General features: G+C 42.1%; 1 protein-coding gene across 8 annotated transcripts in view; it reads left to right on the forward strand.

The window, feature by feature from the left end:
* LOC308639067 (zinc finger protein 124-like) overlaps positions 1-15,798 on the forward strand; it is a 216,794-nt gene that overhangs the window by 2,001 nt on the left and 198,995 nt on the right. For 6 of the 8 annotated variants that reach the window (XR_014019968.1, XM_081277044.1, XM_081277043.1 and 3 more), the window contains exon 2: positions 3,640-3,766. Coding sequence is in view for 6 of the 8 variants with exons in the window: in XM_081277044.1 (XP_081133170.1) it covers positions 3,640-3,766 (127 nt within the window). In the remaining 2 variants the exon portion in view is untranslated. Of the gene's footprint in view, positions 1-3,639; positions 3,767-3,946; positions 4,008-15,798 lie in introns of all 8 variants that reach the window. The other 2 variants (XM_081277050.1, XM_081277051.1) reach the window with 1 other exon arrangement.

The raw sequence follows: 15,798 nt of genomic DNA on the forward strand, positions 1-15,798 counted from the left end.
ATCCAACTTATTTCCAGATAGAAATAGTATTGAAAATCAGTTTCTTAGCTCTTGTCCATAGTTTTGAAATTTGTACCTATGACTCTTCCTCTTTGCTTTATTCTTGCATTATTATGAAAATGGTATTTAGCATATACTATTATTTCTTATGTATATATTTGTGAAACTTCATGGCTTGGTAGTTTATTTACTTCTTTATTAGATAAATTTTATTTTTATGAGCAATTTTAGGCTTACATAGTTTATTAGTCAGTGTTGTCAAGAGGAATCATGATTATCAAAGGGGATTCATTAGATTCGCCTACTTGACCTGAAGCTGGATGTCCACAGTGGCCATCTGCAGCTGGAGAGCTTGAGAAGTAGTAGCTGCAGAGTCCAAGAGGCTGAGGCCTCAGAACAAGAGGGATCAATGGTGCTGCCCTAGTCCACACCAAAGGTTCTGGAACCTCCCTGGAGAATCACAGGCAGAGTCCACTTTGGGAGAGTGAAGAAGGCAGACTCTGATATCCTCAGGCCATTGCAGTAGCAATCAAGAACCCATTGAGAAGAAAGGAGCTTGCTCTTCTGCTGCTTCCTTCCTCTTCCAACTTTTGTTCCACCCAAGACAGTGTCTTATTGGATGGTGCTGCCTAGCATAAGGATGTTCTCCAATTTGGTACACTGTTCCACATGCCAATCATTTGTAGACACACCCTCATTCACACACCCAGAATCCTATTAATCATCAGTATCTTTAATCCAATCAAGGTGACTATTAAATGTGCCATTACTCATAGTATGGAATACCCCTTCTCTCCAGCTGATAGTCTCCACTGTTTTCAACATATTGCATTGGTGTAGGGTGTTTGTTAGTTACTAAACCAGGGTTGAACATTTGATAAAGAGAATGGATGAAGCAACACATTATGATAAGCCAAAGTTTATCCTTTACCTTAGGGTTCCTCGTCTGTGTGATGTGATGGTGTGTCACGTAGTTTACAAGATAATGTCATACAGAAGAGTTTCACTGCTCTGGGAATCCTGTGTTCCCCCTGTTCATCACTCCTCCTCATTGCTCCCTCCCTCTCTGCTCCTTGAGTCCCTGGCACCATCAGTTCTCTAGTGCATCTGTAATGTTGTCTTTTCCAGAATGTTCTTGACTTGGAATCTTACTGCACTTGGCCTTTTTAAACTTGCTTCTCTCACTTACCAGTCTGCCTATAAGGGTGCTGTATCTTTCCAGGCTGCAGAGCTCACGAAGAACTTGATTTTGCAGACTGTGAATTTCCTGATTGTGGTTTCATCAGCACCTTCTCTGTTACCTTCCTGTGGTTAATTTAGTTTTACCTTGCTCTTCTTTCTCTGTTTTTTGAAGCAGCTGTTTCAATGATTGCTTTTAGGTTTTATTTATTTATTTATTTATTTAATTTTTTTGTGAAATGTGCATTGGATGACTTAGATACCAATATAGCACCACCTCTGGTATTCTCTATGAATTTCCTATGATGGATATTTAAATTTTTTTCCTTCAAAATGGTCACCTTTTCTCTTGAGTCACCTCTTTGGCCTGTGTCTGTTTAGACCCCACGTTTCACATCCCTTTCCCTGGAGGCTTTAAAGCTGCTTCTGATCTGATTTCTGCTTTAGCTCTCATGTTCTTTGAGCATTATGGGATTTCACTGGTAGTGCACTTGTAGGGGTGTTGTTTATTTCCTGTGCAGTGTTGCTGTGACCCTGAGACCTCCCTGTGCTTCGCCTTCGGTTAAAGGCCCATGAAGCCCTCCTGCCTGCATCATTATCCTGACGGAGTTGGGCTGCTGTCTCTGAGTGTAATTGTGGATTCTTCATTATTCTGAGTGGTTCTGTATGTTTTCAGTCCTTGAGTGTGGTTCTGTGTGAGTGGCAGGGACATTTTCTTTTTGCCTGTTCCATCACGGTGCAGACATCATAGCATGCTTACAGATGTGAGTGGTGGCCTGTTTCACACCCAGACTGTGTGGGATAGTTCAGGAATCTGGGCTACAAACTTGTTGCTTTAGCACACTCTGGAAGAGCTTCTGTCTTAGGTTTGTTGGCACCACCATTGCTGCAGGCAGGATGAATCTCTTTCACAACAGACAACCATTGTCCATGTGGTCCAACATTGATCAAAATGTCCTTGAGCAGAACATTGGTATGTGTCTCATGACTGTACATTATGGTAGTGAACCGGCTGCTGTTAAGAATAGTTTGATATTCAATGGACATTCATTGTTGCTATGAGACTTAGAAAAGTAGTGCCTGCTGTTTATTAAGAAGATGGTTTGGAGAGTTATAAAACTTTGTAAGGCTGCTGTGTGGACAAGGTGACATTTTTGGGTCATTGAGTTATTTCTAAGACATGTGCCATCTTTCACTTACCCCATTCTGGTTTGACAGTAACCACAGGAAATTATAAAATTGATGTGTTTATTAATAAATAAATTAATCAAATAGAGAACTTATGTTTGTTTTTGTCACTTAATATTAAGCTAGTTGACTAAATTTGTTCTGGAGTAAAGCACCAGCAAACTTCTAATTGTTCTATGTATAATCAGAGAGGATGAACTCAGTCTCCAGTTACCACATTGTGACAACCTGTGTGAAAGGTTGTCTAAATGTTGTCTATGAAAGAATCTCCTTAGGGCTGGGGATGTGGCTCAAGCCGTAGCGCACTTGCCTGGCATGCGTGCGGCCCGGGTTCGATCCTCAGCACCACATACCAACGAAGATGTTGTGTCCGCTGAGAACTAAAAAATAAATATAAAAAATTCTCTCTCTCTCTCTCTCCTCTCTCACTCTCTCTTTAAAAAAAAATAGCAAAAAAAAAAAAAAAAGAATCTCCTTATTGACCCCATCCCCAGAGGGTGTGGGTGTGGGCTGGTTCTAGGCATTTCTTTAAGTATGGAATGATAGACTTTCAGAGGAAACAAGGCATTAGTAAATACCATGTTGTTTATATTAACCTTGTAGGTACAGGGAGCCAGTGTAGTTTGCAGAATCTCTCTCAAATGCTTAGTTTCATGATTCCTGCAATTTCCTACTCATCACCTTTCTTTTCTAAAGATAAGTACTATCCGAATTGCTTATATTAATTAGCTCTGTACCACACAGGATGGTTCTAAGACATGTAATAGAGGTGCAACCAATAAAGAAGTTCGGAGTGATCTGGGAGCCCATCTCACTTCGTGTGAACTCATGAAAGGAAGGGTATAAAACACTGAAAAAGGATGTTTGCCTTCTGAGTAGCCAATTTCTAGTGTTGGAATGGGTGTAAGAAATTGAGTACAGGGCTGGGGATGTAGCTCAAGCCGTAGCGCGCTCGCCTGGCATGCGTGCGGCCCGGGTTCGATCCTCAGCACCACATACAAACAAAGATGTTGTGTCCGCCGAGAACTAAAAAATAAATATTAAAAATTCTCTCTCTCTCTCTCTCTCTCTCTCTCTCTCTCTCTCTCTCTCTCTCCTCTCTCACTCTCTCTTAAAAAAAAAAGAAATTGAGTACAGTAAAGATTTGATGGATACAATCATGGAATTTATCAAGAGGCCAGGGAATTATGTGAACATCATGCATGTTGAGTGTAGATTTCTCATGCTGTCAATCTCTCCTGGCCTCCACTATACATTTGTGGGATATTTTAGATCTCAGTGGCCTTGGAGGATGTGGCTGTGAACTTCACCCAGGAGGAGTGGGCTTTTCTGGATCCTTCCCAGAAGAACCTTTACAGAGATGTGATGCTGGAGGTCCTCAGAAACCTGTCTTCTATAGGTAATAATGATGATTTTAACATTAATCAAATAGAGAACTCATGTTTATTTTGGTCATTTATGTAGAAGGTGAAAAGGGAATAAGTTGGTGAACTGTTGCATCATAAATGGCACCTAGGATTTGGCAAAGCATTTCTAGCTCCTAAATATTCATAAAGATTGTTCTGTTCTCTCATTTTAGAAAACATGAGGGAAGACAAGGCCACTGAAAATCAGATCGAAAATTCTGGAAGCAGTTTAAGGTAAGTGTACTCACAAGAGAAATTCGTGAGGGAATCTGAGAACTGTCATATAATTTTTAAAGCAAACCAAGTGAAAAAGTACGCATAATATGAAATGTATTTATTCTTATAATATTTTTTACCAGAAATATATACTTAGCTGTAACAGATATTCAGTATTTTCAAAGTATTTGACATGCAAAAAGTACTATAAAATTGCATATGTAAATATCACTATTTGGATAATAGCCATAGAGAATCTGTGTTGCAAAGGATTGTTTCCTTTCAATATCTTTATTTTTAGGCAAGTTGAACAAGTCAGAAAACCTAGCCTTTACCTGATGTTCATAGTAATGTAAGGATCTATAAATACATACAAAATTGTGAATGAATTAAGCATTGATTATATGTTAGTCACTTCTTCAAAGAAGTCATCGTAAACTTCAAAGGCACAGAATAGTGTGGGGAAATCTTCAAATCAATTCCACCTCTTAATTGAACAAAGAAAAAATTTTAGTAGGGTAAATCCATGTGACTTCATTATGTGTGCAAAAGACTTCATATGACCTTCATTTCTTCAGGCAGATCACATCTCACTCTGGACACAAGTACTACAAGCATGAGGAATGTGAAGAGAAGCCATGTGAATTGAAACAATATAGGAAATCTCTGGTTTCTCTCAAAAGTGTTCACACACAAATGTTAATACAAAGGGTAGATGGATCTTATGAATGTACAGTATGTGGGAAAGTCATCAGTTGTTCCAATGACATTGAAAGACATGAAGCAACTCATAGTGGGGGGCAACCCAATGAATATCAACAATGTGGTGAAGCCTCTTCTTATCCCACCATTGTTCAAAGTCACATGATAACACACAGTGGAGGTAAACTTTTTCAATGGGACATATGTGGGAAAGCCTTTCATTTCTCCTCTTTATTTACAAGACATGAAAGAGCTCATTCTACAGAGAAAGTTTATGAATGTCAACCAGGTGTTCAGACCTGTATTTTACACACAAGTCTTCAAAGGCACAGGATCTCACACACAGGGAATGCACATTTCAAATGTAAGGTATGTGAGAAAGACGTTGATTATCCCAGTTTACTTCGAATACATCAGAGAATGCATACTGGGGAGAAGCCCTATGAATGTAAGCAGTGTGGCAAAGCCTTTGCTAGGTCCAGAAACCTTCACAGACATGGAATAATACATACTAGAGAAAAGCCCTATGCATGTAAGCAGTGTGGCAAAGCCTTTTCTAGATCTAGTTACCTTCAGATTCATGGAAGAATGCACACTGGAGAGGCGCCCTATGAATGCAAGCAGTGTGGCAAAGCCTTTTCTACATCCAGTTACCTTCAGTCACATAAAAAAAAACTCATACTGGGGAGAAGCCCTATGAATGTAAGCAGTGTGGCAAAGCCTTTGCTACATCTCATCAGCTTCATATACATGGAAAAATACATACCAGAGTAAAGCCCTATGAATGTCAACAGTGTGGAAAAGCCTTTACTACTCCCTCTTGCCTTCAGATACATGAACGAACTCATACTGGAGAGAAGCTCTCTGAATGTAAGCAGTGTGGGAAAGCCTTCACTCAGTCCTCTAACCTTCACTCACATGAAAAACCTCATACTAGAGAGAAGCCCTGTGCATGTAAGCTGTGTGGCAAAGCCTTTTCTTCATCCAGTTACCTTCAGTCACATGAAAAAACTCATAGTGGAGTGAAGCCCTATGATTGTAAGCAGTGTGGCAAATCCTTTGCTATGTCCAGCTACCTTCAGATTCATGGAAGAATGCACACTGGAGAGAAGCCCTATGCATGTAAGCAGTATGGCAAAGCCTTTTCTACATCCAGTAGCCTTCACAGACATGGAAGAACACATATTGGAGAGAAGCCCTATGATTGTAGGCCAAATTTGAGTGAGTCTGGCAAGTTGCACACTGTCCCCTGAGGGATAGAAATGTGAATTCCTTCAGAGCCCTTGCTCCACCCTCATCAAGGACCTGCCCTTGCTCCTTCCTGTTGCTAAGGTCCCCTGTCCCAGGATTGCCCCTCCCTACAGGCAGCTTTTAGGGTGTTAATGTGTCCTTGGCTGCTGCATCCTGCCCTTCCCTCTTCAGCCCCCTTGTTTGTCACCTTTGTGCCATCTCACCAAGCATTCCTGGGCCTAGTGACCAAGGCAGGAAGGAGAGAGATAAGGGGAAAGGCATGGAGAGCACAGGAAGCCTAGGACTCATAGAAAGGCTGAACACCTTGCTTCTGGGAATACCAGGATACCAGCTATGGCCCCCCTCTCCCTCCTGGGGAGAAGTCTATGTTACCTCTTTAAAAATGAACCCTGCTTTGTGTGCTTGCCTGGGCTCGCTTCTCTAATGTTCAAACTTCAACATGTGAGGGGGCAGAACTCCTCCCCAGTAACCAGCGGTATCAACACCACAGGCCATATGGGCCCCAAGTGGGGTGTCATACGCAGGCTTTACGGGCCGGGCTGAGCAGGGTTATTGTTTCTTTCTGGTTTAACTATCAGTTGAAACCCAGGAAGCAGAGAGCCCTGGGTCAGCAGCTAGGGATATGGTGCTTACCAGGCAGGAGCAGGTGGGCTTGTGGCTTTTCTTGAAAATGTTGGTGCCTCTGAACCACTGACATGGAACGAACACAAGGGAGGGGACCCTTCCTGAGATCAATTCAGGTCAGCCTGTGCAATGGGGTGAAGTGTGTCAAGGGGCACGTGACCTTGAGTTCACGGACATTTTATGACACACACAGATGACTGAAGCCATGGAGGATACCAAACCTACATACAGTGTGCCCTCTACACACATGCCTATGACTGATTGCCCTTTCTATAAAACCTGAGAGTCCTAGACAGCCCTGAAGAGAGGGCGGAGGACATGGTGCCCTGGTCTTCCTGGTGTAGCTTCACTGATCAAAGTTCCTTTCCTGCTTTTCATCATGAACTTTTCTGTTTGGGTTTGGGGTAAACAGATTACCTGATGTGTGGGGTCACCAGAGTCTGATCGCTTCCAACAACTCCCTAATAGTGGAATGTAGAACATGGACATTAAGCACAAGGTGCTCCTTTTATTTCAACTCTGCATTGCTGCCTTAGGGAATTGCCTTCCACACCTCCTTCCCCTCCATCCTGCTGGGGAGACAACACTGAGCCAAATCACCAACACCAATTTTTTTTTTTCTTAGCTCTATCTAATTCCTCAAAAGACAAGTATTCCGGAGCTGATGAAAATTACTAAAATAATTGTCAAACTGTAATTATTTTCACATATCAAATATGTATGATACATATGATATTTTTAAATATTGTTTCAAAAATTTTGAGACTATCTCTTGCTAAGTTGCCTGAGGTCACACCAGCTGATACTATATATGTATATAGGTATCTTTTTCTTTGAGGTTCTGTTGAATACTGCCTGTGGGGCTCGACCTCTGAGCTAGATCATCAACCCTTTTAATTTATTTTAAGGTAGGCTCTCCCTGTTTGTGAAGCCAGATTGAAATATTGTAGTGTGTGTAGCTAGGTAAGTGGGGTCTAATATCAGGTCCAATAAAAAATGCAATCTGATCTGATCCTGGGAAACCAAAAAAACACCTGAGAAGTGAAGTGTTCATGTTGTCATGGCCTTGGGCAGGTCCTAAATAAGGGTTAATGAAGTAGCTCCCAGTAAAATAGGGAGATGCTAAATAACCCCCCTAGGCTGTTTCTGCCCAGGTTTCTGCTCCCCATCCCATAAGTCCACCCAATTCCCTCCCTTTGGCCTTCCACCCTCAGGCCCAATCACCTGCACAATAAAGGACAGGAATGTCCACCTGAAAAGGGCTGGGGCCAAGGATCTGCCACTCTAGGCAATTTTGGTTAGTGATTGGATAAACTCAGCTGTCAGTCACAATGCAGAGGCCTGACTAGGGGCGGCCCATTAGGGATGCTGGGGTGGAACTGTCCAATCAAATCCGGACCAGAGGGGAAGGGCGGGCTTTGGAAATCTCGCGGGCTTTTTTTTCAGGACCAACTCTGCTCCTCCATTTCAGGCCCCAGGAGCTCTGCCCAAAGGCCTAGTTGATTCTGAGCAGCCTGTGCTTCCCTCTGTCTTTATCTCTGGTGCCTTGAGGTCCTCAAGAGAACACCGGGTGCTCTAGAAAGACAAAAATGGTGAGTATGTGACGAGGGCTGAAGGGACATGGTCAGCACCTGCCTTGGGGCCCCCGCAAAGGGGTGAGCTGCAGAGCCTGGCGGAGTCCCCTCTGGAAGTTGCCCTGGGTCTCTGTCCCCTGCTCCTGGGGGTTGGGCTGGATGGTAGAACCTTGAAGTCACCTCGCTGGCGGCTGACCCTAAGCCTCTTCCACTGGTCCCGCGGGGTGAGCTGGGTGTTGGGTGCCCAAGGTTGGTGCAGAGGGTGCAGCCTAGTCCTCCAAGGCGGGTGGCCCTGGGCTTCTGCTCTCTGGCCCCTAGGATTGGGCTGGGTATCCAGTCCCTGAGGTCAGCTGCGGAGCATGAGGCCCAGTTGCCACTGGCAGGTGGCCCTGGGCTCTGTCCCTTGGCTTCCATTGTTGAATGGGCGGCTCCTGTCCCCAGCTTCCCCTCCCCTCCCCTGCTGGTGGCCCGCCCCCACTCTTCCAAACGTGTAGGAAGCAGGATCCCAAATCCACTTTCCTTCCCCCAGTTTAGTTCCTCTGAAAGCTGCTGTAGGTCTTTCAATTGCAGTTGCCTCCTGTGTTCTAAAATGCCCCATCTTTTCCACTTCCCGTCATGAATATCTGGCCTTCCTCCTGTGTTTCTTTTTTTTTCTTTAAGAGAGAGTGAGTGAGAGAGAGAATTTTTAATATTTATGTAATATTTAGTTCTCGGCAGACACAACATCTTTGTTTGTATGTGGTGCTGAGGATCCAACCGGGCCGCATGCATGCCAGGCGAGCGCGCTACCGCTTGAGCCACAACCCCAGCCCCACTTTACATTTTATTTTGAGACATGATCTCACTAAGTTCCTTAGGGCCTCACTAAGTTCCTTAGGGCCTCACTAAGTTGCTGAGGCTGGCTTTTAATTTAGCAGTCCTCCTGACCCAGTCTCTCAAGGTTTTGGGATATCAGTTGTGCCCCACTGTGCATGACTGACAAGAACATTTGTAAAAGAAAGTTATGCATGAATACATTAACCAAGTGCATTGGTAGGATCATCAGATGGGTGGCTACAGTCAAAAGGGGGAAATTTCTCCTGTAGGTCCTTTATTACATTGTTAGCTTTGGAAGATGGTAATTACATGTTGAGTAAGGTTGGTAATATATTCTGAGAGGTTCATTTGTTTGGAGAAGTTTGGACTAATACAGAAATTAAGGTAATTGGTTTTGAAAGAGGTTAAGAGAGCCCAAGGTAATTTTTGCCTACCATACAGAACCCTGTCTTATACCTCATGGTGGTCTAGTTGCCCAAAGTCAGGTGGTCTGAAGGCTCATTGATATAGAGGAAGTTCATAGAGAACTTCATTTCACACCTGAAAAATTTCTGGGTTCTTTTTTATCTTTCTTAGTGTAGACACAAAATCTGATATTCTCAGCCAGGTTTTCTTTTGACATCTCAGAGAGTCCTATGTTCTGAGTCTCTATCCTTTCCTGTGGCTGCCACCATGTGCCCACATCTGTTTGCGCCCTGCATGGTACAAGAAATTTCAGGCCCTAGGACAGCTCCTCCTAGAGGACAGCCTAAGTTGTGAGGTACAGCCTCTTGGGGGATCAGCTGAGATCTTGGGCCTAAGGAATCTCCTGGAACAGGCCTCATCTAGACAACTAACTTCTTGGGACCTTGTTTTCCCCAAGATCTGTTCCCATTCTTTGGAGACAGGTGGCCAGTCAGGCTGTGGATGCTGGTGCTGAGGGGCCAGGTCAGCAGTGATTTCTGCACTTTCAGTCTCTCACAGTGTGAAGGAGCAAAACCTCTCCCAGAGCATAAGGAACACCCACCCCAGTGCAGAGCTGTGCAAACCTGAAAAGCCTCATAGACTGGAGTCATGGTCCAGGTCTGTTGGAGGGTGATCCTGGAGGCTTTCAGTGAGCAAGACCAGGAGGGAACATGTCCCACCTGTCAGGGACCTTCCCTGCCCCTTGAGCCTGACACATGTGTGCTCCCTCAGCACCAAAGCTTTCTGTGTATCACTTTGAAATGATGTGCTCACTTATATGAGGCCCAGGTTTATTTATTCAGAGCCAAATGGGATGGACTAATATTAAAGAGGCAAGACAGAAGTGAATTTTAAAAAGTCTAGTTGCAATTCCATTTTTAAAAATCCCAACTTACAGCCAGGTGCAGTGGTGCACACCTGTGATCCTTCCTGCTCCAGAGGCTAATCAGGAGTGTTGTAAATTTGAGGGCAGCCTTAGCAACTTATCCAGGCCTTCTGCAACCTGGTGAGACTGCATCTCAAAATAAAATATAAAAATGACTGGCATGTGGATCAGTAGTGAAATAACTCTGGGTTTAATCTCGGGGATACCAAACCTAAGGAAAAAAAAAACACCCACTTACCTAATTTATCTTTTGCTACCCCTGAGTATGTGTAGAATGTTTGTAAGATTTAATGTTGTCTTTTCAGTGATTTCAAATTGATATCCAATCCTAGATTCCAAAATGCCAGGTAAGATACAGAGAAACTCTGTCTTGCATTATTGCGGCAGAAATTGAGTCCAATTCTACAAAAATAGTGGTGAATAAATTTATGAATGTGATTTCATAAAAACTAGTATCTGTCCTTCACAAGGTGATGAATTGGACAAAGGATGACAGTTTTTCACTGTTGTTGTCTGGAGTTGGCAGCTTCATGTTAACTCTGGTTTTTTAGTATCAGGAATGGAACCCAGAGTTGCTTAACCACCAGCCCCTTTTAGATTCTTTGTTTTGATACAGAGTCTCTTGCTACATCCCCTAGGGCCTCAGACTCCTGAACTGCTGGGGTTACAGCTGTGCACCATCACACCCGTCTCCATTGTAAATTTTAAGGACAATTTTGACAATATCTGAAACATCCAAGTATGATCATTTAATCACTGAATATCAGTGAAATAGTAAATGACATTCGTTTTCTGGAAAGGAGCGATACAACTGTCTAAATACATGTGTCTAAATAAGGGTGCTGATCCCCTCAAGAGCACTCCCCCTATGTCACCTGATTCCTGATCCCTCCTAAGTGCCTCCTCCTAGGGCCAACCCTTTGGGAGCTGGCCTTTTACCTTATGAAATTTGGGAGCAACATGAATGCTCTCTCTACTCTCTCTGTCCTCTGCAACATTTTGGCTTGTCTTAGATACAGTCTGCTATTTTCAATTTTTTGAAAAGTATTTTTTGTTGTTGCTATAGTTGGACACAATACCTATTTATTTATTTGTATGTGGTGCTGAGGATCAAATATAGGGCCTCTCATGTGCTAGGTAAGCACTCTACTGCTGAGCCAGAATCCCAACCCTCCTATTTCAATTTTAGATGTAGTTTTTCTTAAGTTTACCCTAAAACCATGCCCTAAATTTCACAGAATTCACTGAAATGCTCAGTGTTCTTTTTAGAGAGTGTAGATTATGGGAACATTCAACCTCCTTTGTGAGAAAGTGTGTTGTCTTTCCATTGATTTTGTTGTAATTTATGCCTCTAATTGTGTACCTTTTGTATTATAGTCGTTTTTATCTCTTATTATGTGTATTTTAGGTGTTTTTTTCTGTGTTTGTGTGTGTGTGTGTGTGTGGACTGCTGGAGATTGATCTGAGGGCCACATACATGCTTGGGAAGTTTTCTACTACAGAGCTACTCTCCAGTCCAAGAGAATTAGTATTGTAGACTATTGTTTATTTATTTGCTTACTTATTGAGTGCTGGGGATTCATGCCGTGGACTTGCTCATGCTTAGTTCTCCTCCAGAAATGAATTTCAATTTGTGAGCAGAGTTCTGGTGTTTTAGTGGGGAATAAACCTACAGGCACTTGACCACTGAGCACATTCTCAGCCCATTTTTATGTATTTATTATTTCTTTTTTTCTTTTTTTATATTTTATATAGTTGTAGATGAACAAAATACATTCATTTTGTTTGTTTACTTTTTATGTGGTGCTGAGGAACATATCCAGTACCTCAAACATGCTAGCAAGTGCTCTGCCACTCAGCTCCAATCCCAGACTCCCTTTTAATTTTTAATGAAGACAAGTCTCACTAAGTTTCTGAGGGTCTTGCTAAGTTGCTGAGAGTGGCCTCCAACTTGCCATTTCTCTGCCTTGACCTCCCTAGTGGCTGAAATTACAGGTGCACCCTACCACACCAGCAGTTGGAATGACATTTTTTTAACTTATTTTTTATTTGTAGTTGGACACAATACCTTTATTTTAGTTCTTCATTTTTATGTGGTGCTGAGGATTGAACCCAGGGTCTTGCACGTGCGAGTCGAGTGCTCTACCACTGAGCAACAACCCCAGCCCCTGGAATGACTTTTGAAGACTTATCATCCAATTTATTTCCAGATGGAAATAGTATTGAAAATCAGTTTCTTTGCTTTTGTCCATAGTTTTGAAATGTGTACGTATGACTCTTTGCTTTATTCTTGCATTATTATGAAAATGGTATTTAGCATTTACTATTATTTCTTATGTATATATTTGTAAAACTTCATGCCTTGGTAGTTTATTTAGTTTATTAGTTAGACTTTGTTTTTCAGAGGAATTTGTGGCTTACATAGTTTATTAGTCAGTGTTCTCTAGAGGAACAACATCAAGAGGAAGTTTGATTATAAAAGGGGACTTATTGGATTGGCGTACTTGACCTGAAGCTGGATGTCCACAGTGGCCATCTGCAGCTGGAGAGCTTGAGAAGTAGTAGCTGCAGAATCCAAGAGGCTGAAGCCTCAGAACAACAGGGATCAGTGGTGCTGCCCTAGTCCAGACCAAAGGTTCTGGAAACTCCCTGGAGAATCACTGGCAGAGTCCACTTTGGGAGAGTGAACAAGGCAGTGTCTGATACCCTCAGGCCATTGCTTAGCAAACAAAAACCCACTGAGAAGAAAGGAGCTTGCTCTGTTGCTGCTTCCTTCTTCTTTCAACTTTTGTTCCACCTAAGACACAGTCCTATTGGATGGTGCTGCGCACCTTAGAAAGGTTTGCCAGTTTGGCTCACTATCCTGCATGCCAATCATTTGTAGACATACCCTCATGGACACATGCAAAATCTCATTAATTATCAGTATCTTTTAATCCAATCAGGGTGACAATTAAATGTGTCATTACTCATAGTATGGAATACCCCTTCTCTCCAGCTGATAGTCTCCACTGTTTTCAAAATATTGCATTGGTGTAGGGTGTTTGTTAGTTACTAAACCAGTGTTGAACATTTGACGAAGAGAATGGATGAAGCAACATGTTATGATAAGCCAAAGTTCATCATTTACCTTAGGGTTCCTCCTGGAATTATGTGAACACCATGCATGTTGAGTGTAGATTTCTCATGCTGTCAATCTCTCCTGGCCTCCACTATACATTTGGTGGGATATTTTAGATCTCAGTGACCTTGGAGGATGTGGCTGTGAACTTCACCCAGGAGGAGTGGGCTTTGCTGAATCCTTCCCAGAAGAACCTTTACAGAGATGTGATGCTGGAAGTCCTCAGAAACCTGTCTTCTATAGGTAATAATGATGTTTTTAAAGTTAATCAAATAGAGAACTCATGTTTATTTTGGTCATTTATGTAGAAGGTGAAAAGGGAATCAGTTGGTGTATTATTGCAGCATAAATAACATGTGTCATTTGGCAAAGCATTGTTAGCTCCTAAATATTCATAGAGATTGTTCTGTTCTCTCATTTTAGGAAACAATTGGCAAGACAAGACCACTGAAGTTCATACTGAAAACTCTGGGAGCAATGTAAGGTAAGTGTCCTCACAAGAGGAGTCCATGAGGGGGTCTGAGAACAGTCATGTAATATTCAAAGCAAACCAACGAGAGAAGTATGCATAAATTGAGAAGTATTTATTCTTATAGTGCTTTTTACCTGAAATATATACTTAGCTGTAACAGATATTCTGTCTTTTCAAAGTATTTGACATGCAAAAAGTATATGAAATTGCATATGTGGATATCACTATTTGGATAATAGCCATAGAAAAGCTATGTTGAAAAGGATTGTTTGCTTTAAATCTCCTTATTTTTAGGCAAGTTGAACAAGTCAGAAAACCTAGCCTTTACCTAATGTTGGTAGTAATGTAAAGATCTATCAATACATAGAAAATTGTGAATGAATCAAGCATTGATTATGTGCTGGTCACTTCTTCTTTAAAGAAGTCATATGGTAAACTCAAAGGCACAAAATAGTGTGGGAAAACCTTCAAATTGATTCCAATTCTTAATTGAACAAAGAAAAATTTTAATAGAGTAAATCCATGTCACTTGATTATGGGTGCAAAAGACTTCATATGACCTTCATTCCTTCATAGGCAGATCACATCTCTCTCTGGAAACAAATACTACAACCATGAGGAATGTGAAGAGAAGACATGTGAATTTAAACAATATAAGAAATCTCTGGTTTCTCCCAAAAATGTTCACACACATATGTTAATAGAAACTGGAGATGGACCTTTTAAATGTACAGTAAGTGGGAAAGTCATCCATCATTCCAGTGACATTCAAAGGCATGGAGATACTCATACTGGGTGGCAACCCTATGAATATCAGCAATGTGGTGAAGCCTCGTCTTCTCCCACGGGTGTTCCAAGACACATGAGAACACGCAGTGAACGTACACGTTTTCAATGTGAGGTGGGTGGAAAAGCCTTTTGTTTCTCCTCTGTATTAAGAAGACATGAAAGAACTCATGCTGGAGAGAAAGTGTATGAATGTAAACGAGGTGGTCAGACCTGTATTTCATACACAAGTCTTCAAAGGCACAGGATCACACACATGGGGAATAAAGGCTTCAAATGTAAGGTATGTGGGAAAGACTTTGCTTTTCCCAGTTTACTTAGAATACATTAGAGAATGCATACTGGAGAGAAGCCCTATGAATGTAAGCAGTGTGGCAAAGCCTTCACTCAGTCCTCTGTTCTTCACTCACATGAAAAAATTCATACTGGAGAGAAACCCTATGAATGTAAGCAGTGTGGAAGAGCCTTTGCTACATCCCATCAGCTTCATGTACATGGAAGAATACATACCAGAGAAAAGCCCTATGAATGTCAACAGTGTGGAAAAGCGTTTACTAATGCCTCCTGCCTTCAGAAACACGAACGGACTCATACTGGAGAGAAGCCCTATGAATGTAAACAGTGTGGCAAAGCCTTCACTCAGTCCTCTAACCTTCGCTCACATGAAAAAACTCATACTGGAGCGAAGCCCTATGATTGTAAGCAGTGTGGCAAAGCCTTTGCTATGTCCAGCTACCTTCAGATTCATGGAAGAATGCACACTGGAGAGAAGCCCTATGCATGTAAGCAGTGTGGTAAAGCCTTTGCTTCATCCAGTCACCTTCACACACATAAAAAAACTCATACTGGACAGAAGCCTTATGATTGTAAGCAGTGTGGCAAAGCCTTTTCTAGATCCAGTTACCTTAAGATTCATAGGAGAATGCACACTGCAGAGAAGCCCTATGAATGTAAGCAGTGTGGAAAAGCCTTTGCTGCATCCCCTACGCTTCACAGACATGAAAGAATACATACCAGAGAAAAGCGCTATGAATAACAACAATGTGGAAAAGGTTTTGCCACATCCTGTCTGCTTCACACACGTGAAAGAATAGATACTGCAGAGAAATAGTATGCATGAAAGCAATTGGTAA

This window comes from Spermophilus citellus (assembly GCF_964194105.1).
Source record: "Spermophilus citellus genome assembly, chromosome: X".
In the NCBI taxonomy this organism is placed as follows: domain Eukaryota; kingdom Metazoa; phylum Chordata; class Mammalia; order Rodentia; family Sciuridae; genus Spermophilus; species Spermophilus citellus.